This window comes from Labrus mixtus, chromosome 21, assembly GCF_963584025.1.
Source record: "Labrus mixtus chromosome 21, fLabMix1.1, whole genome shotgun sequence".
NCBI classification, from domain to species: Eukaryota; Metazoa; Chordata; class Actinopteri; order Labriformes; family Labridae; genus Labrus; species Labrus mixtus.
Window position 1 is genome coordinate 16685627 of NC_083632.1, and position 27738 is coordinate 16713364.

At 41.1% G+C, this 27738-nt stretch overlaps 3 protein-coding genes across 3 annotated transcripts in view; 1 reads left to right on the top strand and 2 right to left on the bottom strand.

Moving 5' to 3' along the window:
* Positions 1-14148, bottom strand: part of uts2r2 (urotensin-2 receptor 2) — a 37965-nt gene extending 23817 nt beyond the window's left edge. The window contains exons 1-7 of the mRNA XM_061029138.1: positions 13965-14148; positions 12730-12956; positions 8407-8482; positions 8264-8306; positions 6786-6850; positions 6084-6140; positions 5410-5563 (exon numbers count right to left, since the gene is read on the bottom strand). Of these exons, the coding sequence (XP_060885121.1) occupies positions 5410-5563; positions 6084-6140; positions 6786-6850; positions 8264-8306; positions 8407-8482; positions 12730-12956; positions 13965-14056 (714 nt within the window). The 5' untranslated portion in view covers positions 14057-14148. The remainder of the gene's footprint in view (positions 1-5409; positions 5564-6083; positions 6141-6785; positions 6851-8263; positions 8307-8406; positions 8483-12729; positions 12957-13964) is intronic.
* A 98-nt stretch (positions 14149-14246) lies between these two features.
* On the top strand, positions 14247-19688 carry hexd (hexosaminidase d). Its single transcript, XM_061029137.1, has 11 exons — positions 14247-14731; positions 14870-14985; positions 15087-15174; positions 15294-15458; positions 15563-15746; positions 16313-16384; positions 16509-16707; positions 18107-18268; positions 18365-18472; positions 19077-19166; positions 19272-19688. The coding sequence occupies exons 1-11, from the start codon at positions 14612-14614 to the stop codon at positions 19441-19443; spliced, it is 1476 nt and encodes a 491-aa protein (XP_060885120.1). The 5' UTR covers positions 14247-14611; the 3' UTR covers positions 19444-19688.
* Positions 19650-26993, bottom strand: LOC132955999 (cytochrome b-245 chaperone 1 homolog). The gene is made up of 6 exons (XM_061029139.1): positions 26837-26993; positions 24780-24867; positions 24581-24622; positions 24293-24463; positions 24023-24167; positions 19650-20507 (listed from the first exon to the last, which is right to left on the bottom strand). Exons 2-6 carry the CDS (start codon positions 24865-24867, stop codon positions 20345-20347), a joined length of 609 nt encoding a protein of 202 aa, XP_060885122.1. The 5' UTR covers positions 26837-26993; the 3' UTR covers positions 19650-20344.
* Between the last annotated feature and the right edge of the window lie 745 nt (positions 26994-27738).

A 27738-nucleotide genomic window follows, 5' to 3' on the forward strand; every position in this document is an offset into this window, starting at 1 on the left:
GGTCTTACGCACTGTCAAAAAAGTGTGTAGCTTCCTTTAATATCAGACTCCAAACTGATTAAGTTACATCCACCACAGCTTTACCTATGCAGTGATGTCATAACATAAAAATCTGAAAAAATTGCAAATAACCTTTTCATCATTTATACATGACTAAGTTATGCATTTTAAACAATATGAATCGACATGAAATTACTATTATCGGATTCTAATATTTTTTAACTAGATATTATTCAATAAATTATTTGCATTTTGGCTGTTACACATTAAATGCAGTTTTTTTTTTTAAACTGGTCAGGACTCAAACACTTAAGGCAAATGTCTCAAGAGCTGAGCAAATGAAGATCACTTAGAATGAAAAGACAAACCATACTTTTTTTCTGATTTGCGTAGATGTAAATCTACCAGATCAGGAGGAATGAGTGAATCTGAGTGAATCCTTACTTAGCGGGTAAATCCTGTCAGGTCCTGAGCAGTGACACTATCTTTGATATTTGTGTTTTAACCCATGATTCAGTTTTCATTAAGTAGACAGTGTGTCCCCGCCATGATCGAGCTCAAACACACTTTCCGCACTGTCAACACTACAACTGGTGCCATGACACCTTCTCAGTAAAATGATCGATGGGGAATAAATTCACCACTAAAGACGTCAGGGGCCATTTACATTTAAATGAGACTTGGGTTAGCCAATTAGCCCCAAAATGGCAGCGGAGACAGATGGGGGAGAAAAGTGGGTCTTTTCAGATTACATTTTTTCCCCAGCTGTCGAGGGCAAACATGAGGCAATGAGGCGACAAATATCAATATGGATGAAGCAACAGCGAACTGTATTTCAACAAATACCACAAGCAAAGTAAACATGTGCTGCTAGTCTCTTTTGATCATTTAGCGAGTGAGAACTACTCCTCAATATTGACACAGATGCTTCAACTGTGTTATGAGTGCCAATAAAAAGGCCTTTCAGTCAGTTTAATCTTTCCAAAACATTCAGGGAAGTCAGTGGTTTGACAAGAAATGATTAAATTACAGCGATAATAATAATCCCTCTGATAGGACCATTAAGGAATATTAAAGAGGACATATTATACCCCTTTCCAAACTTTTACAACCGCACCATGAGGTCTAAATGAAACATCTGTGCTGTGCTTTGGTCAAAATATAACATGACTCAAGCAACAGAGGAGGTTTGTGACCCTGTATTAACCAACTCTCTCAGAACGCTCCGTTTTGGTGTGTGTGTCTCTTTAAATGTAATGAGCCCCCCCTGAGTTTACCTTGTACACATCACTCCTTTGATAGCAAGAATTAAGAATGGCTGACCTGTGCAAAAGTGTTGCTCTAGGCTGGGGGTGGAGTCCATGGGTGGAGATACGAGGGGAGGGGAGGGTAATTTGTTTTTACCAGAATCCCACTGTGACATCACAAGGAGAGCAAATTTGAAACAGAGCATTTTTCTCTGTGTTGTTAGACTTATGCAGACCACAAACAAAGGACTGGATGGGTTTATTTCACATTTTGTGGGTCAGTAGAGACTCAGGTTACCCAAATATATGTTCAAAAACACTGTAGAAGTGGATTTTTCATAATATGTCCCCTTTACAGAAACATCATGCACCATTGAACCCTCTGATTAGAAGCATTCCTGCCAAAGAGTAGAAATGTTTTATGTAGTTATCGATGCATTTCTCACTTTATAAAATGATGAAGACTCTTAAGTCATTCTCCCAAGAGACAGACACCCTGTTTGTTCCCAACATGACTCGAGGTCTTCTGTCAATCCCAAGGCAACTTGAATGTCTCAACAATGAACAAACAGCAATGTGAAACACTGAGATTAAAGCTGTGACCAAAATGTCCGACTGTATGAATATTTATACATAAATATAAAAGATGTATGACATGAACTGTTCTCAAAACTGAACAGAGGAATGGGCATTATGAATTTAGAAAATTGCCCTGAAGGGGAGTATGACTTGTTTTAAAATGTACAATAAAAACTGTTTCATGATCTTAAATTTGCAGCAGCTCAACGTCTGCTCTGATTCTTTAGAAGAATGTGAAAGAACAGACGGGATCTTCCGGGCGCCTCAGACCGGAAATTAGGAAAACCATCTAAAATTTGTTTCAAGACTTCTTGAAGATAGTGATGATGATTCTCTGTGGCATTACTTCGGTTAGAAGAAGACTACAAGCCAGGCTATGGAAAGACATTGGGAAGCTAATCAAGCCAACATTGATCTATAGTGCACAATAAAGTGTATATGATCCGAAATTAACTTGATCTCATCATCCAGCATTTTTTTAAGGTTTATTGTTGGGCTTTTTATGCCTTTATCAAAGAAACAGAGACAGGACAGTGGATAGACAATGGTAACAGAGAGAGTGTTTGTGACATGCAGGAAATGAGCAACAGGCAAGATTTGAACCCGGGCCGCCTGCTTGGAGCCCCACTAACCACTAGGCTACCAGCGCATGGACCCTCTATACTTTCGATAAAGCTTATAGTTCAGGTATGGACTAGCCTTAACTGTTATGCTGCTATAGGCTTAGTGCTGGTGGACTTCACACACTGAGCTCCTGTCTCTCTCTTTCTCCCTCGCTCGTAATATGTCTTCAACTGCTATAATAAGCATTATCAGTCCTCACTGTTTCATTGCCACCACAGTTCTTTATGTTAATACCATTTGTTTGTACCATTTTCACTATCTTTGTAGCTGTAAATCAGTTTTCTTCATTGTTGCTGCTGCTCTGTCTGTCCCTATCCTTCTTCCTGTATTTCCCTCTATCCCACTCTCCAAGCCCATCACAGTTTCTGCAGATGGCTGTACAACATGATTCTGTCTGCTCGAGGTTTCTTCTTGTTAAAAGGCAGTTTCTCCTTGCCACCGTTACGTTGCTAAATGTTGCTTAGTGCTGTGCAAATGGAGGATTAAAGGAGCAATATGTAACTCTGACACCTAGGGTCTAAAATGGGTACTGCAGTCCAAATTCAAAACATTGGAGAGAGCCGTCTCCCCCCGCCCCCTCCTCTCTAGAGTCGATGTGCAGGTAAGTTGCCATGTTGCAGACACAGTAGCTTCAGTGTTTAGCCAGCTTTCTGTGTTCTAACCTCTCTTCATTTTTCAAAAGCATCTCCAATATTGATCCTAGTTTGAGCACGTTTCTGCTCGTGGAGCTTATTAGAAACATGCAGAGACTTTTTAGGTCAGATAGAATCACTTCTATCTGAACCAGTTCACTTGCCCGCTTCCATCGCTGCAACACCTGTTGGTTTGCTGTTTGCCTGATAAACCGAGGGGCGTCCAAAATGGCCATGTGTGTGTGTGTGTGTGTGTGTGTGTGTGTGGTGGGGGGGCGCCTTAAAACCTTATTTTCTCAAATTCCCAGGACCACATAGATATTTTTCTCTTTTACCTTTTTTACAAATCATATTTTCTACTGCAGAATACATGATTATTTTCCTTTGCAATACATTTCAGACTTTGCAATATATATTTATATTCTTTACTTGTGGCAAGCTACTTTTTTATGGTGCAATAAACATTAACTGCTGTAAAAAATGTTCTACATTTACATTGTACCTAGCTGTGTATATCTGTATGTTTGTGCACTTTAGGGTGAAGCATTTATAATCTCTTTGTACAGTTGTATAATGACAATAAAGGCTTTTTATTTTGATTTCACTTGTGTGAAAACTTTATCAAGTTTGTTTCATCAACACTGTAAATGTGATTGAAGATCAGTTGCTTAGAGCCTCTAAACTCTTGATACTGTTTAATGTAAAATAAATAATCATTTTATTCTTAAGGAAATTATGTGCTTTAAAATATTAAGTATTGAAACAATGACGACCTCAGTGAGTAGTTGTGGAAAGAATGAAAAAGAAATCTGAGAGAGGAGTTCAAATCCTTTGGTGTTCAGTCTGGTGAAGTCTCCAAACCTTTTAAAGTTGAGTCAGTACATTTCCATGGAGTCAAACTGACCTTCCTTTGATTTCTTTACATCCTTTAAAAAGGAGCAGTAACTTTAAAAAATTAACTGAGTACCCTGAATTTTAATGACAGCAGTTCATTTTTTGCTGGCAAAGGCTGAGCTTCCACAGGCTGACACATTTGACCAAAAATCAAAATGTCCAAAAATCAAAGTCAATCAGAATACAGCTGAGAAGGTGTGGAATTGAAAAAAAGAGAGCTCTTGCAGAAGATAAGTGGCTTCTTTTAAGAACCATTTCAGCTGTCATTCACGTTCAGGTTAATCCAATCCTTTTGACACTTTAAGATGATTCCCATCAGCCCGTTTAATCAGAAAAGACGACATCTTAGCCGTTTTGAAGTGAGAAGTGCAAACAAAAAAAAACACCAATTTACAGACAGAATCTTGCCCGAAAGAGAATGTACTAAATGCTGGAAGTGACCAGGAAGTGATTGAGTAAGCGGTCAATTCGTTTGTTTTGACTGTGTAAGGTGGGTTCCCAATAAATGACAAAAGATCATTCAGTCTCTATAAACGCAGTCTTTCCGTCAAAACAAAATAATTGGACGCTCACTAAATCACACCCGGGTCAATTACGGCATTTGGTACATTCCCTTTCTGGCAAGATTCTGTTGATTGTAAATTCGTCTCTGCGCTCGTGAAAGTGTTTCACATCATGTAAAAACAAAAATCTAAAATGTAATTGTGTTTTCTCTGTGCTAAAAGTGTTTTGCTTTTTCAATTTTGGTTTTAAAAAGTTTTACCAAAATGTTAATTTGTCTCAAACCAGAAGGAGGAGGGTTGGATCCCCTTCATCTCCACTGTGAATTGTATGGTTGTGCATTTTATGCACAGCAGCTTCTGCCATCAGTGTGAGAATGTGGTGTGAATGGGGGAAAGTGAATTGAGTTAGGTTCCTCAGGATCGTTGGTGGACGGCCTGCCTGAACATATGGAGCTGGGGATCGAGCCCTCGGCCTTCCGGTTGAGAGACGACGACTCGACCAACTGAGCCACAGCCGCCCCTAAATAACCAACCCAAGATGCCAAGATTTCTGCCTGTTAAAAGGAAGTTTTTTCTTGCCACTGTAACTTTTGCTAAATGTTGCTAAAGTGCTCATGATGGATTAATGTTGAGTCTTTGTAATAAAGCAATAAGTAAGGTCTTTTACCTGCTTTTTTCAAAGTGTCTCCAGATAACACTTGTTATGAATCAACGCCGAACAAATAATGAAAGTGAAATGTAGTGAGAAAAAAAGCTTTGAGTAGTCGGAGGACTAGAAAACATTGTGCAAGTCCGAGTACATTAAACATTATGAATGCACTAATCCCTATTATTAATTCTTAAACGTACACTTGGGGTTTATCTAGCTGGTACATGATGCTCATCATCAACTACACAAATGTACATTTGCGCTCAGTGTTTGTGCATTACCTTATCTATGTGGGGATGCCAGTACTCGTCATGTTGGGTCTTGGCTGCTGTGCTGTTGATTCTGGAGAAGAAGGTCGGCTTGGTGAGGTACATCAGAGTCGGTTCCAAACCAAACGTCTCAGCAATAACTGCCTGTATCCGCCCACGTACATCTCTAACCATGGAAAAAACAACAGACACCAAATGTCAGACTGAAAGATCGGACTAAATGAGTTTATGAAGTATGATTTATGACCATAACACTGCAAGAAACTTTGGGCAACACAAGTCAATAGGATTCTCAGCAACATTAAGCACCTCAGTCTTTATTAACTGCCAGCTGGTAATTCAATTAACATTTCAACTACGCACAGAGAATACTTTGTGGCAGTTTTGAATATCTTTTTAAACGGGCTCTCATGATGTTGTTTTGTCAAATTGAATACTCAAAGAGGACAAAAGATCCATACTTTCATTTTGTTGTCTAATGACATCGTTGTGTGCTATTGATCTTGCAGTGCCTCTTCATAAACTACTGAATGATGCATAAGGTAAAGACATTACGTTTATAATAATTGTAAACAAAGACGTAGCATCATTTGGTAATGGATAACTCTTAAATGTCACATATCTCATTCTGGAGGAAAGTCTTTGGAAAGTAGCATGGCTGATTTGATTTCAGGCTTCATAGTCACCTGTACAGCTCGAAGTCCTCCTGGGTAAAAACATCTCCGATCTGATCCCCAAAATACCTGCAGCCACACACCGACACACAATCAGAGACAGGCGGTTCAGCATGCAGACAAGCCAATCAGAGATAAACACCGGCACAGACACAGTATGGGGGGGGGGGGGAGCAGAGGAGATCAGATCTGTTAGCATAAATTAACTTGTGCAGCATGGCACAGTGAACCATTACTCAGCCAGCCAACCAAACAAACAGAGCAGATAGCTAACTCTGACTGCCTCACATGATGAGCGACGCACTGGGAGGTGAAGGGTGCGAATGCTATAGTCATCGCTTCCTGATTCAAATCTGCCAGATAATCCCTGAGGGTCCTGTGTCAGCCACCTGCCCCCGGAGGACGTTAGAGAGAAGCGGGAGGAAACGGAGGCAGGAATGAATGTAAGAGGCAGTATTTGGGAGGGAGAAGGATGAAGAGGAGCAACTGATCCAAATAAAAAACGGGCTCTGCTGTCAGTGATGTATGAGGGCCGTATGGGTCAGTGTGGACAGGACAGCTCACAAGGACCAGCATCAGTAAGATTGATGATGAGTTTTGGTGAATATATTTCTGCACATTATGCAGGGTGTCATTTTTACAGGCACAAAAAAAAAAAAAAAAAAAGGCCCGGACAGAAAAACAAACGAGAGAAGACGATGTGAACTTTCTTACCTGTAAATGTTGACAAACTGTTTCCCCATCGATAACGCTCCAGAGTGCAAGTCAAGTATGGAAGCCTGGAAGAGGACAAAAAGGAATTAGTGACAAGTCGGTTGAAAAAAAAAAAAAAAAGCACTGGGTATTGCTACAGCTGTCAAAGTGCTTTGATTAATACATATTTGTGTTTTTAAGATTAAGAAGACAGGGAGAGAGACCTGTCAATAATGCTGATTATGTTTCTATTAGTGAATAGTGCTGGGTGTCCAAATACTTAAAGACAAATACAGCGATGATCCATTACAGCTGCAGAGCTTCCTGAACTTCATGATGATGGAAAATATACTTAAAAAAAACGCTTCATTCGATGTGGACTGGAGTGGACAAAATGACTTTTCTGACATTGCTGGGACAGATACTGGTGTAAATGAGACAGTCGGCGTAAGATAATGAAAACATTTTTTTTTTGCAGCAGCAGAGTGTCACAGACAGGCCAGGCAGGCTGAGATGCCTTGAAATGCAGACAACACTGGAGCTCTATGACACAGAGGAATAACAGATTCCAGGCTGTGAGTCATCAACCAAAGACGGTTCACTTCAGTTTCATGTGACGTCGTTTAGTGGAGTGTGTTGACAATAAGTACACACAACTTAGTAAACACTCGGTAAGAACATGTATCAATGAGTTTAAAGCAAAGCTAGGACATCTTCCAGCAGACATTTTTGAAAAGCTCAAGCACTCAAGTGTGTTTTTAAACATTTAGAAGTTGTCAAAGTGTTTTCTACGCCACCACAGGGGAGACAAGAATTTCATGACAGCGTATCTAACTATCACATGAAAGTTTGTATGTAAGGTCCGGGGGGGGGGGGGGGGGGGGGGGGGCTTGAGCCGATCCCAGCTGTCATTGGAGAGGCGGAGTACACAACCCGGATTGGTCTCGAGCCAATCACAGGGCCGACATATAGAGACAGATAAATATTCACACTCACACCTTTTGGGCAAATTTAGAGTCATTAGTGAACCTAACGAGATGTGTTTGGAGTGTGGCAGGAAGCTGGAGTACCCGGAGGGAACCCAGGCACGCACAGGGAGAACATGCACACAGGAAGCCCTGTCAGACGGGGGATTTGAACCCGGAACCTTCTCGCTGTGTGGCGACAACGCTGACCAACGTCATGTAGCCCGCTTTTTCTTTTTCTACACTGACTTGGAGCAAAATGTCTCTTTTGTGGCAGAGGAAATGGATTTGAGGGTTTTTCCTCATTTTGGCACAGGCGGGTGGCTGCTCTTCTGATACAACCTGTCAGAATACAGCCTAATTTAAAATGAGTTATGAAGTCAATATAGTAAAGTTTTCTTCAGGAAGTATGAGGCCTTGATAAAGTCACAAGTAGAGCGCTTGTGATAGAACATTAGGACATTCAGCTCAGTTTCTGTATTAACACATGCCTCCCTGTCTATTTATTCCAACAGTTGAATTTGATATACTTACCCCTCCCTCTGATCCAGCCAGCGCCAGCCCTCTCTCAGCCAGCCTGTGTGTCACAGACAGAAAGCATGAATACTGATTCAGCTGCACTGCTGAGATAGAAGAGGGCGAATAGAAAAACACATGCAAGGAGAGGACATGTTTACCTCCGGAGGACCTGAGCTTCCTCCCTTGTCACCACGCTGTCTGTGACTGCACGGCCACACTTCTGAGGGGTGCATCCTGGGAGAGAGAAAATATTAAGTCAGTTTATCATGCTGTATCCTCCTGTTGGAAAAAAGTTTGGGCCCCTAAGCAGCAAGAGAAAGTAGCTAGTAGAGAAACAAAGTGCAAGGTAAGGAGTTCATTGGAGTTCTGCTCATTATTCCCCCGCAAACTTCAGGGCTTTCGTCCAACCTCTGAGGATTCAAATGTATTGCCCGAGGCGTGAGTCTCCCATTGTGTCCTCTTTAGATACTGGGGATGCAAGTTTGAACTTTTAGCAGCCGACATGTTTAATAAGACACATCCAATTTGTTCTTTACTTTTTTGTAAGAATAGTATAAAACTGTTTCAAATTTCAGAAGAGAGAAGACAGTAATAACAATAATTAAAAAATGTCCCTCAGAAAATGAGCTGTTTGGAAATAAACAGAAATGAGAGAGCTTGGCTTAATTAAATTAAAAAAGGAGTATTAGGGCCACATCAAGGGGGAAAATAGACATTATAGACGTACATTTAACAAAATAAAGTTGTCATTTCAGTCTGTAGTTATATCAGAGGAGCAGAAGCTGCCTGTAACATGGAGCATCTTAAGTTAAACTTTACTGTAGGTTTCACAAATGAGGAAATACTTCATCTTTTGACACATCAGCATCACATTGTCATCAGTGTCAGGACCCTGATAAGAAACTGGACACTTCGGGGGCTTATTCAAAGGAAGAACCACACTGACTTGGAGCAAAATGTCTCTTTTGTGGCAGAGGAAATGGATTTGAGGGTTTTTCCTCATTTTGGCACAGGCGGATGGCTGCTCTTCTGATACAACCTGTCAGAATACAGCCTAATTTAAAATGAGTTATGAAGTCAATATAGTAAATTTACTACTGCTTGTAAATTTAGATTTTTTTTCTCTGTGTATGTGCTGCATGTTGGAAGGAAGGGCTGAGCAATAAATCGATTTTAATCGACTAATTCGTATTTGTGGTTTAGGAAAATTAAAATCTCCTTTTTTCTTTCCTTTTTCCTCCGCTACTCTCTTGGGGCTCCCGTATTTCACATCCTCCCCCTTCTTTATTTCCTACAGAGACACATACATTAACAACAATGTGGCTGCCAGCATTAATGAAGAGTTTGTTCCCAAATAAAAAAGCACAGCCTCGTCAAGTCTTTTGGAGCTGGCTTGGTTTTGCAGTGTCAGGTCTGGAACAAACCACAGTCCGCTGAAAAGTTTGTTCAAAGGCTGTTGCAACTTAAGGCAGCAGCACCACCAATTTATTTCTACATCTCAAACAGAACAGAGGCATGCAGCCCAGTGCGAGAGATGTGTCTGACCACGAGGCGCACACGACCGCTACAGCCCACAAACATCAACAGCAGCCAACAATGGTCCAGTCATTTTCTAATAGCATCCCGTATAACAAGAAAGGGTGGACACAGTCACACTACACATTGCTGGAGATGTGCTGCTCGATATAAACTATGTAAAAGCCTGGATTGATACACATTCCGCGGCCCCAGGTATCTGCTACCCAGCCACAAGTTTTTGCTGAAGTTTCTCTGCCTCATCTGTAGGCAGTGCACTTGTTGTGTTTGCCTTTATTGGATTGGACAGCTGAAGAGAGACAGGAAATGTTGGGAGCAGAGAGCGGGGGGGGGATGACCTGCAGCAAAGGGCCGAGGTCGGATTCTAACCCACGGTCGCTGCGATGAGGACTTTAGCTGCATTCATGAGCTCCTCTGATGGTCCCAGTTTGGAAGTCGTTCTTCCTACTTCAGCGTGTTCATGTGCTTTCAGTTTGAAAAGACTGAATACGAACAACATCAAAAAAAACAGAGGGGACGCTACGAAGACGATTTTTGGAATGTCACTGTGACAAATCATATCTGAGCAAAACGTTGATGTGCAATTCGTGAATTAATAAAAAAGTATCTTAACTTTAAACAAAAACATTGTTTGCCCCCCCATGTGATGACGAATGTGACGTCAAGTCAGGAAGTCGGACACCTCATTCTTTCCTGAGATTCAGGGTTGCTGTTCTAATTGAGCAGGTGTTCATGTGCATTTTCAAACTTTGAAACTTGTTTTTCCAGATGAACCGATCTTTTAGCCTCCGTACATGGGGCGCGCAACATAACTGATCACCTATCCGGCAACCCCATAGTGTACTTTTAAAGGCAGCCTTACAGCTTGCACTTCAACCCCAAGGAAATTCGGTTTCCTTAATAATCCAAGAACAGAAATTCAGATTGGCTTTTTCTTAATCTAAGTGATCAGATAAAAGCGGTGTTACGGTCTAAGATAGTGACATGCCCCCTGCAAGCACGATGAAGATTTTTCAGTGATCTTTATGATCTTGGTCTTGTCTCACTCTCGCTCTGCCTGGGTCTTGTCTCGGTCTCGGAGCACTCCGGTCTCGGTGTCTTGGTCTTTGTTAGTGTGGTCTTGACTACAACTTATGAGACATAGTGAATGCTCTAAGTTAAAAACACCAGACACTCACTTGTTTTTTCAGATCATTATGAAAACAAATAAAGCCCCTCATGTTGTGTGGCGACGAATAATAACTTTACATGACCAGAAAATAATCAAAAACTATTTGTCATGTAGATTTATCTGATGAATAATATACAGATTAAAGCTCTTCCTGTGAACAAATAGAAATGAGATAAACTTCTTTACATTGTTTGCCTCTGCTGTGTTGTTGTAACAGATCTTTCTGCTAGAAATGGAGGAGGAACTTTTGAAGGAGTGATCAATGCAGTCATATTTTGGTTTGTGTAAGCTTGTGTTATAGTGCCATCTAGTGGCGTACTTTGATGCTGTTTCAGGGTAAAAAGGTTTGAATGAGATTCAAAAGAGGTGGGCGGGGCGCTGGCAGTGACGATTCTAAAGTCTGTTGTGGCCCGAGGCAAAAGTTCATTCGGAGCCCTCCTACCAGTGTGAATGCTGTCAGATGGGGCCCCCTTAGGGAGGTTTCCTACTGTCATTACAAAATATTTCAGATTTTGAGTCGCTGCTTTGGTCCACAGTTTGTCAGCCCCCCCCCCCACCCACAGTTTGGCCTGTTGACAAGCAGCGCCCCTGGGCGCCGGATGGCTTGGCGGTTGTGTCGCATGCCCCATGTGTGCCTGTATTGCTCGTCACGGGGTGGCCGTGGGTTTCGAATCAGGCCTCGTCCATATGCTGCATGTCATCCCCCACTCTCCCTCTTACAAACACTTTCTGTCTCTCTCCAGCTGTCCTCTCTAAAAAAGGCAAACATGGCCTAAAAAACATATATAAAAAACAAAACAAAGGTAGACTAACTAAAAAGCTTTCATCTCCATATTGTTCTTAATTACAAATTCAAAAGACATAACATGGTTTATTATTGTACTTTATACTTCCACTTCAGTCCATCTCACAGGAAAACATTGTACTTTTCACACAAACCTATTTGTTTTACCCATTAAGTCAACTTTCTAATCATTAACTTTTGATGCCCCTGCAGTCTCAAAGAGGGCCGGGCAGATAAAATGTGGATTTTAAGACATATCTGATTCTGCCGGGAAATTCAACCTACAAGCATATGATGATTACCGGTACTTCAGATTAAAGTCGAAGTCAGAGCAACACTCTACTTTTACAGCAGCATAATGCAATGTGTTCATTATGTAGCAGAAAGATTTATCCAATAACATCATATATAAAAGTAAATGTTTCTACAGTGACCATTGTCCACACTGTGAATAATCTAACTTTTGAAATTTAAGTTCATAGAGTTCATTATACTTATTTTTTATCTCTATATGTTTATTTTATTTATTTTTTTTGGGTGGGGGGGATGTTGGCCTATATTTGGACAGGACGGTAAGAATGACAGAGAATGATGGGAGAAGTGAGTGGGGGCTGACTTGCAGCAAAGTTGGACTGTAGCCTCTGCAGATGGGGCACAATTTCAAACCACCAGGCCAAACCTGTCCTTATGGATATTTTTAAACAAAGTAAAGGATCTGAGATAACGTGACTGCCCACTAGGGGTTTTGTAAGTTTGATGAAAGTAACGCAACATCTAAAAACATTAGGCTTTGATGCATTTCAGTGTAGATGTGAATGTTGGGTAAGACGTGAGACTTTTAAAACTTTCAAGACTTTGGAGTTGCGAGTCCAACATCTAGAACGTGCCAGTGAATTGGCATAATATTTGATTTTAGCCTTGAGAATTATCCCATCCCAGGTATGTTTGCTTATTGCCCGAGACAGCACAGAAGAAGGACCAGAGTCTTACCCGGGTAGCGTTTATAGTTCTCGTAGTCTTCGGAGCACTGGACGGGGAAGACTCTGGGCTTGGAAGTAACCAGCTCACTGTGGCTGACCAGCGTCTCTGTTATCTCACTGTCGTAAGAGGTGACGTACAACCACACGGCCGCCCCGCACAGAGACACAGCAACCAGCAGCAAGGCCGCGGGCCCTCTGGAACCCTTCCATGCAGACGACTGCCGCAGTGCATTACCCCTGTCAGACAGAAAAATGATCAAGATTATTAAACAAAATAAAAAAAGGATTATCCAAATACTCTTCATCCAAGTCTCTTTGAACTGAAACCTCTGCATAACTAACTAAATGACTTTTCTTCATTGTGCTTTAACAGGACATCCTGCAGTGCCAGCAAAAGTAACAGAAGCAATACAAACTTAACACACAATCAAATCTCAGTTTTATTCATGTTTAAAACTAAATATAAAGGCTCCTACAGTGGTCTGTATGTACAGTGACTATAGAGTGACGATGTATCGCTGTAAGGTTATACTGAAAGGTCTAGTACAGGGAGGGGCAACTTTGGTCACAGCAAGGGCCACATTCATTCAATTCTCACTGCCAGAGGTAGGATACAAAAACAATTACAGCCAATGTGTCTGTCTCAAATTTAACTCAACATACACCAGTGATCAAATATTATCATGGACGTATTTCTGGTTTTCATGATTTCAATGCAGATCTTTGTCATGTTTTCTTCATGTTTCCAATTAATCGACCTGAGGGCCACGTTGAGGGCTGATGGGGGCCACACCCCTGGTCTAGTATGATCTGCGTAACAAAAAAATAATTGACTAATAAAGTTGTCAACTCGCTTATAAAATGTCATTTCTTCAGAGTTCATTAAGCAACTCAACCCCCTGGTCTGAAATCATTTCTAGAAGACTGCTAATAACTGTTTATTGGTATGGTTTATTTTATTTTTTCTAACTAACTAATAAGAAAATCTGTTATTTATTGAACAAGCATTCATCATTAATACACAGACACCAAATGAAAGCACAAAAAAAGTGAAAGTAATAAATAACAGAGTCCTCTCAACTCCAACTTAACATCAGGATGATGAGGTCATTCTGTGTTCACTGGATTTATTCAGGTCTATACAAACAGCAGCATTATTTTTGCACTACTTTCAGTAAGCTTTACCTCCATCTGCATGTGCTCTACCTGTCTGCTCTGCACACCCTCCCCCTTTCATTCACTCACCTTTTGATTTTCTTCTCTATCTCGGTGGCGTTTGAACCCTGCGCGTTTCTGTTTCGCACCATTTCCAACCCAGAACTTCCGCTAAGTCGCATCTACAGGACACTGTCATACACGGTTATTGCTGCTTTGACTCAACATATCGCACAACCCTTTTCCGACTGCTCGCGTGCCGTGCCACCACCTGAATCTCACTACCACTTCCTGGTACACGCGGTATCTGCAACCCGATTGGCTCCCCGGAAGAGAACGCAGCGTCATCCGAGAGTTCGACTCTGCAAAAAAACCTACAGCGACATCCGCGTCCCGTATTTGTTCCTCAACTGTAAACCTCTAAATGCTGTGATATTTAACCATTTAATTGCATTGCATTACATTACAGGCGGCATCTATTACTCTGCCGGCGGAATGTCTGAAATCCTAAGACTGAACTAATCGATCACAGACACTGCGCTTAATCATTGACAGGACTGGACGCGACAGAAACAGAGAGCACCAGTGATCTACCTCCCCACAACATCCTGCTCGCTGTGGTGGTCCCCTCTATTATCCAATCGCTGATTTCCGATTTCCGACTTGGTCCACGCAGTTCTGGTAAGCCTAAATATTAATTCACGAAGCATAGACACAGCCTACTGTCACTAATCTGAATGTGTGTTTATTCCTGCAGTCTGTTAGGCAGAATGACGTGTAAACCTTGGCCTCAGGGAAAGAAACTGGTTCACCTTGATTTGAAAGGTGCCCCTCCAAGATTAGGATACTTCCATCAGGTATGAGGATGCTGCAGCAGCTTCCTCTCTGATCTGCTGCAGCACTTCACGCTCCTGTGGCTGCTTGACTGTATTATTCATTATGTGTGCAGTCCACTGATGTATGTTGTTGCATCCCCCCCCTCCATTTCCTCTTAGCTAATCGAGTTCTTCTCTGAGCTGGGAGTGGATGGCCTGCTAGTGGAGTACGAGGATATGTTTCCTTATGGGGGGGAACTGAAACTGCTGCAGTCTACAACTCAGCCGGCTTACAGGTGCAGTTTGAGATGTAAAAAAACAAACATTACTGAGTTAGTTACTTCATCGTGCGGTTAGATATTTTGTTCAGTAAGTCACGTCTGCTTTCTGTTTACAGTCGAGAGGATGTGCTATCTCTGCAGGAATTTGCCAAATCTAAGGGCATGGATGTCATCCCACTTGTGCAGACATTTGGTCACATGGAGGTTAGCCAAACCTCCCGTTCCCCCCCCCCTTTTTTTTTTGTTACCACCACACGTTTTCAAAAATGGTGCTCACTCAGTCTGTTTTCACTGTTTCAATGACCTACCCTCGTCTGCCACAGTTTGTGTTGAAACACCGGCCTATGTGGGACCTGAGAGAGGTGCCGTATTGTGTGGGAACCATGAACCCTCACAAAGAGGAGGGGGTGAAGTTAGTGATGGAGATGCTGAAGCAGGTGGTGGAGCTGCACCCGGGGCTGAAAACTCTGCATATTGGAGCAGATGAAGTAAGGACCGGCCTGTTGTTAAAAGGCAATATGGTTTTTTTTTTTTTTTTTTAAATCAAAAACAACATGTATTCTGTCGTGTCCTTGTTTTCTAACTCCTGAAGGTGTACATCCTTGGTGAGGGGGAGGAGTCCAAGGTGTGGTTGGCTTCGCCGGGACGCACAGTGGAGCAGCTTTTCCTGCGTCACGTGACAAAGGTGGCCAGGGCCGTCAAGAAGGCATGGCCACACATGACTATCATAATGTGGGACGATATGATGAGAGGCATGAGTCAGGACACGCTAAAAGGTAAGGAGGAAATAGGTCTGATCGTCCTAAACCAGGAAATCATCTCATATCTCATGTTTGTAAAAGTAGGGGCTTTTCCATAAAAGGAGAAAGACATTGCTTGAGTTTGACGTTAAATCAGCGTGTAGATGCGTAGTAAAGTAATATCTTTAAAGCATTTTTGATATGAAGATTTCTTGTTTGGTTTTGAGGTAACTTACCAAGAAAAAAGCCTGTAAGAAGCATTTTGACATAATTTATGACTTGATGCAAAATAACATGTATGTAGTGAAGACAGTGGTGGAATCTAACTGGTTACATTTCGTATTTAAAGGTCACATATTATGTAAAATGCACTCTACCATGGTTTTTTAACACTAATATGTGTCCCTAGTCTGTCAACAATCCCCCCCCCATTATGAGAAAAGTTAATTCTCTCCGTCTTTCGCCTGCTCCACTTTTCAGAGAATGTGTGCTCAAACAGGCCGTGTGGAGATTTACCTTTTGTGACATTACAAACATTCATCTACTGAGATATATCTTTTGATTTGACTGTGTCATTGAGTCTTTTCTTATCCGTGTTACAGAAAGTGGACTAGTGGGACTCGTCCAGCCAATGTTCTGGGACTACACCCCAAATCTAGATGTCGAAAAAACTGGTAGGAACTCCATTAAAAAAAACAATATCTACTATTGCATCTTTACTGCTTATCAGCTTGAAATGGACGTCCACAGGGCGGACAGGGTGTGTTTGTAGTGATGTCCATTCACTTTGTTGTCCAGTGTCTCTGCTGGAGAAGTACTGCAGTGCTGGTATGCCGGACCTGTGGACGGCCAGCTCCTTTAAAGGCTCCACCAGCGTTTACACTTGTGTGCCCAGCACACAGAGACATGTCGATAATCATTTGCAGTGGCTGAAGGTGGCTGCTTCTTTATCTGCTCGTATAAACCTGCAGGGCATCGCCATAACAGGCTGGCAAAGGTAATTCTTCTTCTGTGTTGTAGCTATTCTAAGGGGTGTTACGATACGAATACAATATGATACTTTACCTTGTGATACGATCTGAGACAATACACTTCATTGTCACCTTGAGGACATTTTTCTTGGACTCAAAGTGCTGTTAAACATTCAGCTGCTTCCACTAGAATGAATCAATAAAATCACCTCCAGAAAAACACATCCACATGCAGACAGAAAGACACATATCAATGCAGAACAACAACATTTATTGCACGAGACCTACAAAATCATAGCATGAGAGATAAAATTGCAACGGTTAGAAAATCTAAAAACATATAGGAACAACCATGACCCTGCTGTACAAACCCACTCAGCCTTACCAAACATTACTCAGAATCGTGATTGACGTGGGTACAGAAGAGTTTTTAAAGCGGTTCAGTTTGCATCGGGGGACTCTGCATCATCTGCCAGAAGGTAGAAGCTCGTACTCAGAGTGGAGGATGGTGAGACGGGTCAGACAACACCCTGGTCCAGTCTGAGAACAGACTGCTCAGATATGGACTGTAGGGAGAGGTTTTCATCCTCCTCATCAGAGTAAAGGTTTTCTAGGCCTTGAATGGATGATAACCAGTTTGTGATTAGTGGATTCATGGGAAAAAAAAGATTTCAGCTGAGCATGAATTATGGATATCTTGGGGGTGGGGGCAGATTCTTTACCCACCCTTGTGAACAGTGTGAATGTGAAGCAGGTCAGTAATTACAATAAGCACATGCGTACCACACATATCAGAACTTCTGGAGAATAAAGCTTCTCATTGTTGGCTCCAGTGGTTTCGTTTAGTCAGTTTGGGTCTGAAGGACTTTTGGACCACAAATAATGTGGTGATAAATAAAACAAATGCTTTTTAACATTATATCCGTATGGACCTTGACTGCACTGAGCACTTCTTTAAATACATTGAACTTTGGTGCTAAGTGTACGCTGTTTTATTATTTGCTTTATCTTTTATAGTAGTGTTTTTTAAGGTTTATTTTGGGCCTTTTTTAGAGAGATAGGACAGTGGATAGAGTCAGTAATCAGGGAGGGAGAGATTTTGGAATGACATGCAGGAAAGGATTCAAACCCTTGCTGTCCTCTTGGAGGGATACAGCCTCCTTACATGGGCGCACGCGCTAACCACTATTCCACCTGCGCACCATCAAAGTTTTATTTTATTGTGATTTTAATTCTTTAGTAGGATTTTCTCAGTGAAAGTTGTTTTTGGGTATAGTTATATATTTGTTCTTTGTGGGCTGGGAGTACAGCATTTTGTCTTTCTTATTTACGCAGATTCATCAGGAGAATAACAAATGAACAGAATCTTAAATCTGTACAATCAACACAAATGTTCTTCATTATTCATTTTCCTCCCGCTGTCAGGTATGACCATCTGTCAGTGCTGTGTGAGCTAATGCCTCTGGCGCTTCCATCACTAGCAGCCTGTCTCCAGACACTCAGCTGTGGTCAGTTCAGTATTGAGGATCAAATCAAGGTATCGGAAAGACTGGGTCTTTCCTCAGTGGAGGTAGAGGCCATGGAAAGGTGAGGCTTGTCTCTGTTATTTTTTTTACAGCAAGTCAATATGTAGTGATTATGTACAGGAAGGTTAACTGGTTTTACGTTCCATGTGTCCCATAGGACTTCTCCAGAAAGTGCAGTGTTCCCAGGACAGAGACTTGCGGAATTAATTGTGGAGCTGAATTCCCTCCTTAACTCAGAGAACATAAGATATTTTGAAAATGACATGTGAGTTATGTGCTGTCCTCCTGAGAGTTATTTATGTTTTTAGCTTACTTTCATGTCTGTAGACGTATTATGCGGACACAGCCGGCTGCTTGTTAGCTTAGCTTGTAGCACTAACAGCTAGTCTCATAGATTCCCTCACTATACTTTAACGTGTTAAACGTCAAAATGTAAGATCTTTGAATTCTTATTGACGTAGTTCAACGTTTTGGGCTATACAGCAAGTTGCTTGTAAACACACAGGAAGTGATTTCCAGGTAAGAATCCAGGAAGTCCTCCATCCCACCGAGTATTTCTCTGAATCACTAGTATGCTTTCATACTGACAGAAAACTGATTTTATTTTTTTTACCTTTGCACAGATCCAGGCTAATTGTTCCCCCCTGCTTTTACCCTTAGCATTCTATGCTAAGCTAGCACTCTATGCTAAGCTAAGCTAACAGGCTGCTGTGTTTAGCCTGATATATAAACATAAGACATATCAATCTTCTCATAGAACTCTCAGCCAGAAAGTAAAGTATTTTCCAAATAGTCAAACCTCTCAGAAATAGACCATTACATGTTGTATGTATAAACAGCAAAATAACTGAATGCCTGCACTACTGTAGGTTTGTAAGAGGATGGTTCAGCCCCTACCACCAACGCAGAAAGATGGTTACCCCTCTCATTACCATGCAGATTCATAGCCAAGCATCAACGTAAGTATCATGTATGCTCCTGCTCCACTCACCGACATTCTGATGTTTGTTTTAGATCTCTCGTTTAGCCGCTAACAGTCACATCATTGGGTTCTGCCTCCTCAGGTATTTGACTACGTTACAACAAAAGGTGGCGGCCGTGAGGGAGGAGATGGGTCAACTTTACCCAGATTCAACAGTCCAAGAGTGGATAGAGGAACACGTGAGCCCAGTAATGGCTCCATTGCAGAGGATAACTGAGGCAATCAGAGCCTGCGTGAAGGAGATGGTGCCATAGAACTTTAGGGATTAAAACTGTTCAATTCAGCTCCTTTTGCATTCAACACTGACATTATTTTCACTTGTAGTTTTGCGCTTGCTTAGGAGAAAAGTGCTGTTTGTGTGTTGCATTAATTGTCACGTTAAGTGAAAATAATAAAAGATGACATTTTCATACACTATTCCCAAAGATGTATTGAATAAACACAGACTATAACTAATGACAACAATAAAATCTTTTATAGTTGGCTGACACATCAAAAAGTTTGCCTGAGATTCAATCTTTGGTTCACAAGAAGTTCATGAATGTTTCAAAATGGGACGGCCACAGGACAAAGCATTTCGCCCGTCTTCACTCTCGATCGAGCCGTGAAAAGTCCTTCATGCTTGATTACAGTTTGCACGTGCGTGTAGCCGGATTTGCAGACTAGGTAGGAAAAATAATGCAAAAGGTGATCATCAACTGGGTGGTCCTGAAAACCTTGGGAAAAGCACTTTATATGTCGACAGCATAAACACTCATTAGAGCTCAGTAGGAAGGCACGGTAGATCTAGATCTATAATCTGGAGTGTGTTCTCAAGTAGTAATTAGATCCAACCAGCTGAGGCAGGATGTACGTTTACAGATGCATACATTTACAGTTCAACAAAAGATGTCCATTTTTGCTGATTTTTTTGGACAGTTTAAGAATTCACAACTAAAATAGAGGATTTCCTTGACAAATTGTTTTCCTGATTTATAACAAGGTAGTCTGTGAGGAGATGCTAGAAGAGGCCGTATCCTTGTGTTTCATGCACATGCTAAAAGCATAACGTAATGGGGCGTCATAAACTGGATACTTAGTAATGCCATAGAAATGCTGTAAATCCCCTAATGGAATCCATCCAAAGTAACAGTGAGGTTGAAAGTCACAGTGAGATCAGTGATCGCCAGCTTCGTCTTCTGATACACTGCTGTTGTCCGAAGAATCGTCCTCCTCTCCAAACTCCGCCGCCTCCTCCTCCTCCTGCTGCTGCCTGCGTTGCTTCAGCTCTTCCAGACCGAGGAAACGCCTCAGCAGTGCAGACACCGCCTCTACATCGCTGGCGGGTGAGAAACAGAGAAATATCTGTGTTAGAAAGTACAAGTTATATGTTCTGGGTTTTCTTTTTTATCAGACTATAGGAGATGAGTCTGGAGCCAGGGTGTAATTCAGGATGCTAGGAAAGTGGCACAGTACAATTCAAAGTTTGGTAACTTGATTTTTAGCCACTTTGAGGAAGTTAAAGAAGATCATAATGAAGGAGAGAAAGTAGAGCAATCACAAGTAACTTTAGCACAGATTTGACCCTTAAGATATCAAGAAACATCAAAGGACATGCAGTCAATGTAAAATAAGTACCTCCTGTTTATAACGGTCACCATTTCTTTTATCTACAACAAAGTGGTAACTTCCAGTGTTGAAAAATGAAGCCAATGTGGAAGTGCAAAAAGCTGGAGTGTCCCCTTGAAGCTGGCTCCAGGAGCCCAGGGAGGCACATACACACAGACTTACAAAGTCCTTTTTGACAGCAGAAATGAAAATGAATTTTTTTTTTACCTACTGCAATTGCACTTTATACCGACTCCCCTTTAAGTAAGGACAGAAGACATTTAAACTTTAGCCTGAGCTGCATATATCAAACTGTATTTTGCACACTTGACTGCTTTTTTAGAATAATTCTTTATTTATCTATCATACTATGCACTGGCAGAGCTAGTATTTTGTACTGTTATCTATGAGTAACAGCTACTTATGCACATGGACCATCCATAACACTTTTTTATCCTGGCTATGTATTGTGGGCTCATGTTTTTTGTATGAGTGGGATATGTATGTATATATGTGTTGTGTTGAGTGTTTGTATGTATGCTGGCTGCTGGAACACCTACATTTCCCTGCTGGGATGAATAAAGTATATCTTATCTTTATGTTCACAGCCTGGTACATAAAATGATATTGGACTGATTAGCTCATGTTTGAATAGGCACACGCTTTTTATAACACATTTTTATATTTTGAAAGATATGCGTTATTCACAATAAGGCGCGTAGCTGACATGATTGACAGGTGGGCACAATGTTACAGTTTGTCAAGAGGATTAAAACCCGCCTCAGCTCCGGCTCTCAAACTGTCTTTAGGTTGACTGAAAGTTAGGCTGAGACAGGATTTCCAGCATGGCGGCTGCTGCCGATGAGCCTCCAGAGAACCTGCACTAACAGATGGCTGACGTCACTCAGGCTTCATCCATTAATATTCACAGTCCATGTTTTCAAACCCAATTCCTAGAAATTTTCGACATTGTTTAAAATAAGATCAGACTGTGTTGATTTGCAGACATTGAAACCCAATATTAATTTGAAAATAGCACTTAAACAAAATGTCAAATGTTGAAACTGAGAAATATGTTGTTTTTGGAAAACGAGATGCCCAGTTTGAATTTGATGCCAACATCATGTTTCAAAAAGTGGATACAGTGGCTGGACAAACAAAAGGCTGGAGAAGTTGTGACATGCTTTAAAAAGAACCTGATGAAACATCTCACAGTTAATGAGGTAACTGTGGACAGTTTAGTAACATGACCTGTAATGAAAAAGAACATCCTAGAGAGGCTCTCTGAAGCAGAGATGGGGAGGGGTTCAACCACTCTGTGAAGGGCTAAGAAATAGTGAAACACTTTAAAGAGTAATGTTTTTAATGTAAAACTGTAAAAGAAATCATCATCTTGAGTTCATAGGGGAGGACCAAACTAAAAACAGGAAATCCTTTACACAGTGTTTCTAATAATGGACTCAGGCGCTTCTTCAGTGAGCGACTAGTAATGCCTTAGTGTTCCACTGAACGACTCAGGAGCTCCTTTGTTCCAGCAGCAGTCAGATATTTGAATGAACATTTGGAGTTGTGGCTCTGATTCGTGGCTGTAAATGATGTCTTAAATGGTTTCAATGGTGTTTGTTATTTATTATTTGTGTATTGTGATTGTATTGTCTATATTGTTCATTGTGTGAATGAATTGACCAGGTTAATAAAGTATTCTAATCTAATGATATACTTTAAGAATGCAGAGAATCTGAAGAAATCTCTGTACGCAGTGGGAATGGCCAAAAAACAATCTTGGATGGCCGTGATCTTCGGGCCCTCAGACAAATTAAAAACAGACACAAACACTGTCTTTGGAAGTTATCTTCAGGAAAACTTCCAAAAATCTGTGAGCACAGTTTATCCCTGCATCCATTAATGAACAATAGAAACTCTGCCTTAAAGAGGAAGAGGCCGTATATAAACCAGATCCAGAAACGCAGTCACCCTCTCCGGGTCCGGGCTCATTTATAATGAACTAAGGCGAAGTTGAAAACGGCCCTATGGTCTGATGAGTCAGAATTTGACTTTATGTTTGGAAATCCCTGAAACCTTATTCTCTGGGGGAGATGGAGAGAAACTGTCCATCTTATTTTTTGCGCACGGTTCCAAAGCCGGCAGCCGTGATGGTATCGGGGTGCAGTAGTGCACATGGCATTGGTGACCTGCACATTTGTGAAGGCACCATTAATGCTGAACCTAACATACAGGTTCTAGAGCAACAAATGCTGCTGAATAAACAACTGAGTTTTTCAAGGAAGGCTTTGATTATTTCAGAAAGACAATGCCAAACCACATTCTGCACGTATTACAGTAGCATGCCTCCGTAGTAAAACAGTCCTGGCGCTTAACAGGAGACCCTGAACAACTGAAATCCTACATGAAGCAGGAATGGTAAAACATTCCACTTTGAAAATGACAGTGTTCCCAAACACGTATGAAGAGGGGACGCAAACATGACCCTGTCGTATGGTTTATCTATTTATATTTACACTTAACACAGCGTCCCAACTTATTGGGAATCGAGGTTGTTTTACAATACAATACAAAACTTCATTGTGCCCCAAGAAAACATATAACAGTAAGTAGAAAGATATAACACAGGTAGAAAACACATAACAAGAAGGGGCCAGTCAGTGTGGAAGCTTGTTTAGAGCTTCAATGGCTGAGGGGTCAAAGCTCTTTTTGAAGCGTGCCCTCTTCCAGGTCAGGGTTCTGTGTCTCCGACCCGACGGCAGAAAAGAGTGGATTGAGTGGGTGAGAGGGGTCCTGGGCTATGGTGAGTGCTCTGTGATTCACGGCTCTGTAGTTGAGCTGCGAGAGGTTTTGGGTAGGTAGGCCTATGATTTTAAACCTCATTGGTTCTTCTGGTACAAAGCTAGTCAACAGCTTGATCATTGTTTCTTCCGGGGTCTAACTGCGCTCTTTAAAAACCCACTCTAACCTCCAAACGTTTGTCGGTAAGATGTCATGGCTGTTCACAACATTTCATCCAGTCTTTAGCAACGGGTGTGGCAGAAACATCTGAACTCATTTGATTCACTTTTTCCATATTTTATGAAGATGGTATATCAGTGTTGATGACGTAGTGACGTAGTGTCCAGTGACACAGAGAACATCAGCATCACCAAGTGTTCTTCACTCTACACACCTGCTTATATACCAGGTCAGTCCTTTTTAAACGGTTTGTCTACGACTCTGGATGTATAGTACACTTACCCACGATCCCCCATCGTGGCACTCTGAGTCAGGGGATAGGAGAAGCCTGCAGCGAGCCGCAGCATCAGCAGGTAGCCCTTCCCCAAATAGCGGACTCTCTCTTCCTGGATGCAGATGTCACACAGCTGAGTCAGATCCAACACAACTGAGAAAGACAAGGGGGGAAATACAGATTAAATATCCAATATATATATATATATATATATATATAAAATACAACTAGGCAGGGAGACTTCTGTTATAGGTAAACCACTCAGTGGAGTTACAGACCTTTCTCGTGCCCCTTCCTCCATAACGTCAGGACTAAAGCGTACAGGCTGAAGCTCTTCAGCTCGATCAGGTTCTTGGTTTTGTCAAACACAGCCTCCTCCCACTCCTCCATGTTCTGCATAGCTACAAACAGGCATCCAGTCACATAGAAGAGCTTCCACAAGATGCTGTCTGTGTGAGCAACACAAAACATGGCAGAAGTTGCAGTAGGTGAATTTTAGGAGGCAAAGTTGTATAAATCAGTAGTTGAAATGTGTTTTGAGGAGAACAACATGTCAGTTAGTGTACCTGAGCTGTAATATGCAGCAGCCAACCCCACAGAAGCTATACCTTCAATGACAATGAGAGGTTTATCGTCAAGAAGGGCGATGCAAGGAGAGAGAAGACATGTTTTAAATAGAGTTTGAATGTTGAAAAGGATAAGTGGATTGCGTCATATTTTTATAAATATATAAAGACTGTGGAAGATTTGGACACATATTCTTACCCACAAGAAGAGACCAGGAACGAATGCCGGGGGATCTCTTCAGGTGAAGCAGGGTGCTGCTGTGCTCCTCTACTGTCATGTATCCCATCTGAACAGAGGCAGAAAAAAAAAAAAAGTCTGACACTTCAAATATACTTAAGCGTATTCAAAACTGCCATCACACCTTTACCTAAGGCCGGACCTATATGGGATTTTTGGGACCGACACAGATCTCGGATACCAATAAATTGGCCGATCATTTTCTTAGCTCTAAGTTGGGCCTGTGGAGATAGATAGATATACATGTAGACATTTATTGCGTTGATCGCTCAAATGCCGTTTTCAAACACTTGCGGAAAAGATTTACAGTAAAAGGACGACAAGACGGTCACTCAACTGGAAAGCGACATGTACGAGCATCACCGCTTGACACTCTGGAGGGTGATAACGCTTGTTGTAATCCGTATAGCGCCCTCTGCTGGTGAAAGAGAACTGCTGGTGTAAATCATCAACGCTATTCAAATGAAATCCGTATATATCCGCAATAAAATTAGCCGATACCAATTGTCACTTGATATACTAATATCAGCCGATATTATCACTTCACCTGGATTTACATATTTATATATTCTTACTTGTGACCGGTGCTGAGTGAGACTTTAAACACTAAATCTTTCTCATTTCTCGTCTCTGTAACAGAGGTCAACCCAACCCTGCAACACCAACTAACAGCTGCAGACCTCTGAGGGCTCTAAAAGCGACTCTGTGCTATTATCTTTTATTTTAATATGTACACCCTTTCTTTTTTATAAAATGTGACTTCAAAATGTCATCTGTAAAAAGGCCTATGGAAATTCTGCTTTGATATATTCAGCATTTAAAACACACTCGGGGCGCTGGTGGCTCAGTGGTTAGTGCGCGCGCCCCATGTATGGAGGCTGTAGTCCTCCAAGCCGGCAGCCCAGGTTCAAATCCAGCCTGTGGCTCCTTTCCTGCATGTCATTCCCCACTCTCTCTCTCTCTCCCTGATTTCCAGCTCTGTCCACTGTCCTATCTCTCCATTAAAGGCACAAAAAGCTCCAAAATAAAAAAAAAATGTAAAGCACAATTAATGGAAAAAGTGTTGCTTTAATGTATGTTACCAGCTTCAGGTGCCCTGCCGTGTTTACATGCAATTTAAAAATCTTCTATTATAGCTGCCTATTTATAAATTGATCAGTTTAAAGGTGCACTATGTAGGTTTGTAAGTGACATTTGAAAATGTGGAGAAGTGAATCAATTCGATTCTATATTTTCTGAACTAAATACACAAAATGTATAAAAAGTAAAGAGTGGGTCCCTGAACACTGTTTGGAACTAAAAAGAAGAAGACCAGAAGAGTTCATGTTTCACTCCCCACCATAACGTCTTGCGTAGTTTTTTATCTTCAAACAGTGTTACAGGGACTACATTTTACTTTGAGGACAGTTTGTGTTTAGAGTTATGAACTTATACCACAGAATCTGTCATTTTTATTTTTCTGTATAATAGCACCACTCATCAATACAAGTTGCTTATTGACAAATGGCATAAATTAGATGTTCCCCTTTCAAATGTATTTACAAAGAACCAATAATTGTGGTCCATCTAAAACCTATTTCCTGGTTAATCCGGATGTATTGATGACGAACCACATGTGTTTTAATTGGTAGCCTACTATTCAATATTTCGAATAGCCCAAATCGGAAATCTCTCGACATGATCCTGTGAGAATGATCCTGTATAAACAGGAAGAACTGGCAAAGAGAAAAGTCGGTTTTTGACAAGTTTCTGATCTTTTAGCAGGTGAAAGTCCCTTCACCTCCATCGTATTTGGGTGGGGGGCAGATTCTTTAGAGGTGCCCATCTCTCCACCTCATCATTTTATATTTCAGAAGAATTTAAACCTCCTACGAAAACTGAAAATATGTGAAAGATGCCCATGCTGTTATGGGTAAAAAAATCCAAACACATCTTAGTCTTACTCATTCACATCTCAAAGTACAGTTTATGTTCTCACCATGACAGAAACAAACTCTGACACGGTTTGTTTTACTCACCTTGACTGAAAATATCACCTTGCTTGCAGATTTAATAAAACCGCATTTGTACGAGGAAGTGCATGAAATGGATTACAAGGAAGTTCTATTCATATATTATTGCAACAACCTCAACACACCAACTGTATTGAATGGGTGATACTTCCTTCCTGGGTCGGCCTGTTCTGATTGGACAGTTTCACTTTGGCGCCTCCTTCAAAATAAAAGCTTTATATCTAAGCGAAAAATAACATATTTCACCGGTAATTGCGTGACACTGTTGGCAGCCTTTTACATTTTTACAACTTAAATAGATTTTTAAATAAGAGTATTTAATTTTGCACGAAATATGGCTTAACTTGTTTTTTTGTTGTGCTAATAACCACTTTCTTTCATAAATACTTTGAAAAATTAAAATATCTCCTGAAGAAAATCCGTGTGACAGACACTTCAGACATGTCATATGTATTTGTTACTTTAAGCCTTTGCTTTAAAAGAAAAAACAAAATAATTAAATAAAGTTTGTTATATTCCTATATAAAATTTTGCAATGTACTAAGTCATTAAAATATGTAAACAATCAAAATGAAAGGGTGGACTTGAATTTCAATCCTCTGATTGAGAAGATTAAAAATACATATACAATATATACATATATAATATGTGGTTATTAAGAGATTTATCATGTCTAAAAGTAAAGGGCTCTCGCCGCTGGAATAACCAGCGATGGTTGTTGATGTTGCACAGGAAATAGTAGAAGGAATTGACAGGATACGTTTTGATATTGTGTGGAAAAATAAACCCCATTATTTAAAGGAAAGTGTATTATGTTAGCTTGAAGCTTCCGGAGCAGATGAGAAGACGGCGACTTTGTCTGCGGCTCTGCGCATGCGTCATGGATTCACCGGGGTACACAATGGAGT

Bases quoted from the DNA above. Each gene is read 5' to 3' on its own strand.
- LOC132955999 (XM_061029139.1), bottom strand. From the start codon at position 24,867: ATGGGATACATGACAGTAGAGGAGCACAGCAGCACCCTGCTTCACCTG. The intron at 24,623-24,779 runs GTAAGAATATGT...TTGTCATTGAAG, and splicing joins TTCCTGGTCTCTTCTTGTGG to GTATAGCTTCTGTGGGGTTG. The intron at 24,168-24,292 runs GTCTGTAACTCC...TGTCTTTCTCAG, and splicing joins GAGGAAGGGGCACGAGAAAG to TTGTGTTGGATCTGACTCAG.
- hexd (XM_061029137.1), top strand. From the start codon at position 14,612: ATGTGTGTTTATTCCTGCAGTCTGTTAGGCAGAATGACGTGTAAACCT. The intron at 16,385-16,508 runs GTAGGAACTCCA...TTTGTTGTCCAG, and splicing joins TCTAGATGTCGAAAAAACTG to TGTCTCTGCTGGAGAAGTAC. The intron at 18,473-19,076 runs GTGAGTTATGTG...GCACTACTGTAG, and splicing joins AGATATTTTGAAAATGACAT to GTTTGTAAGAGGATGGTTCA.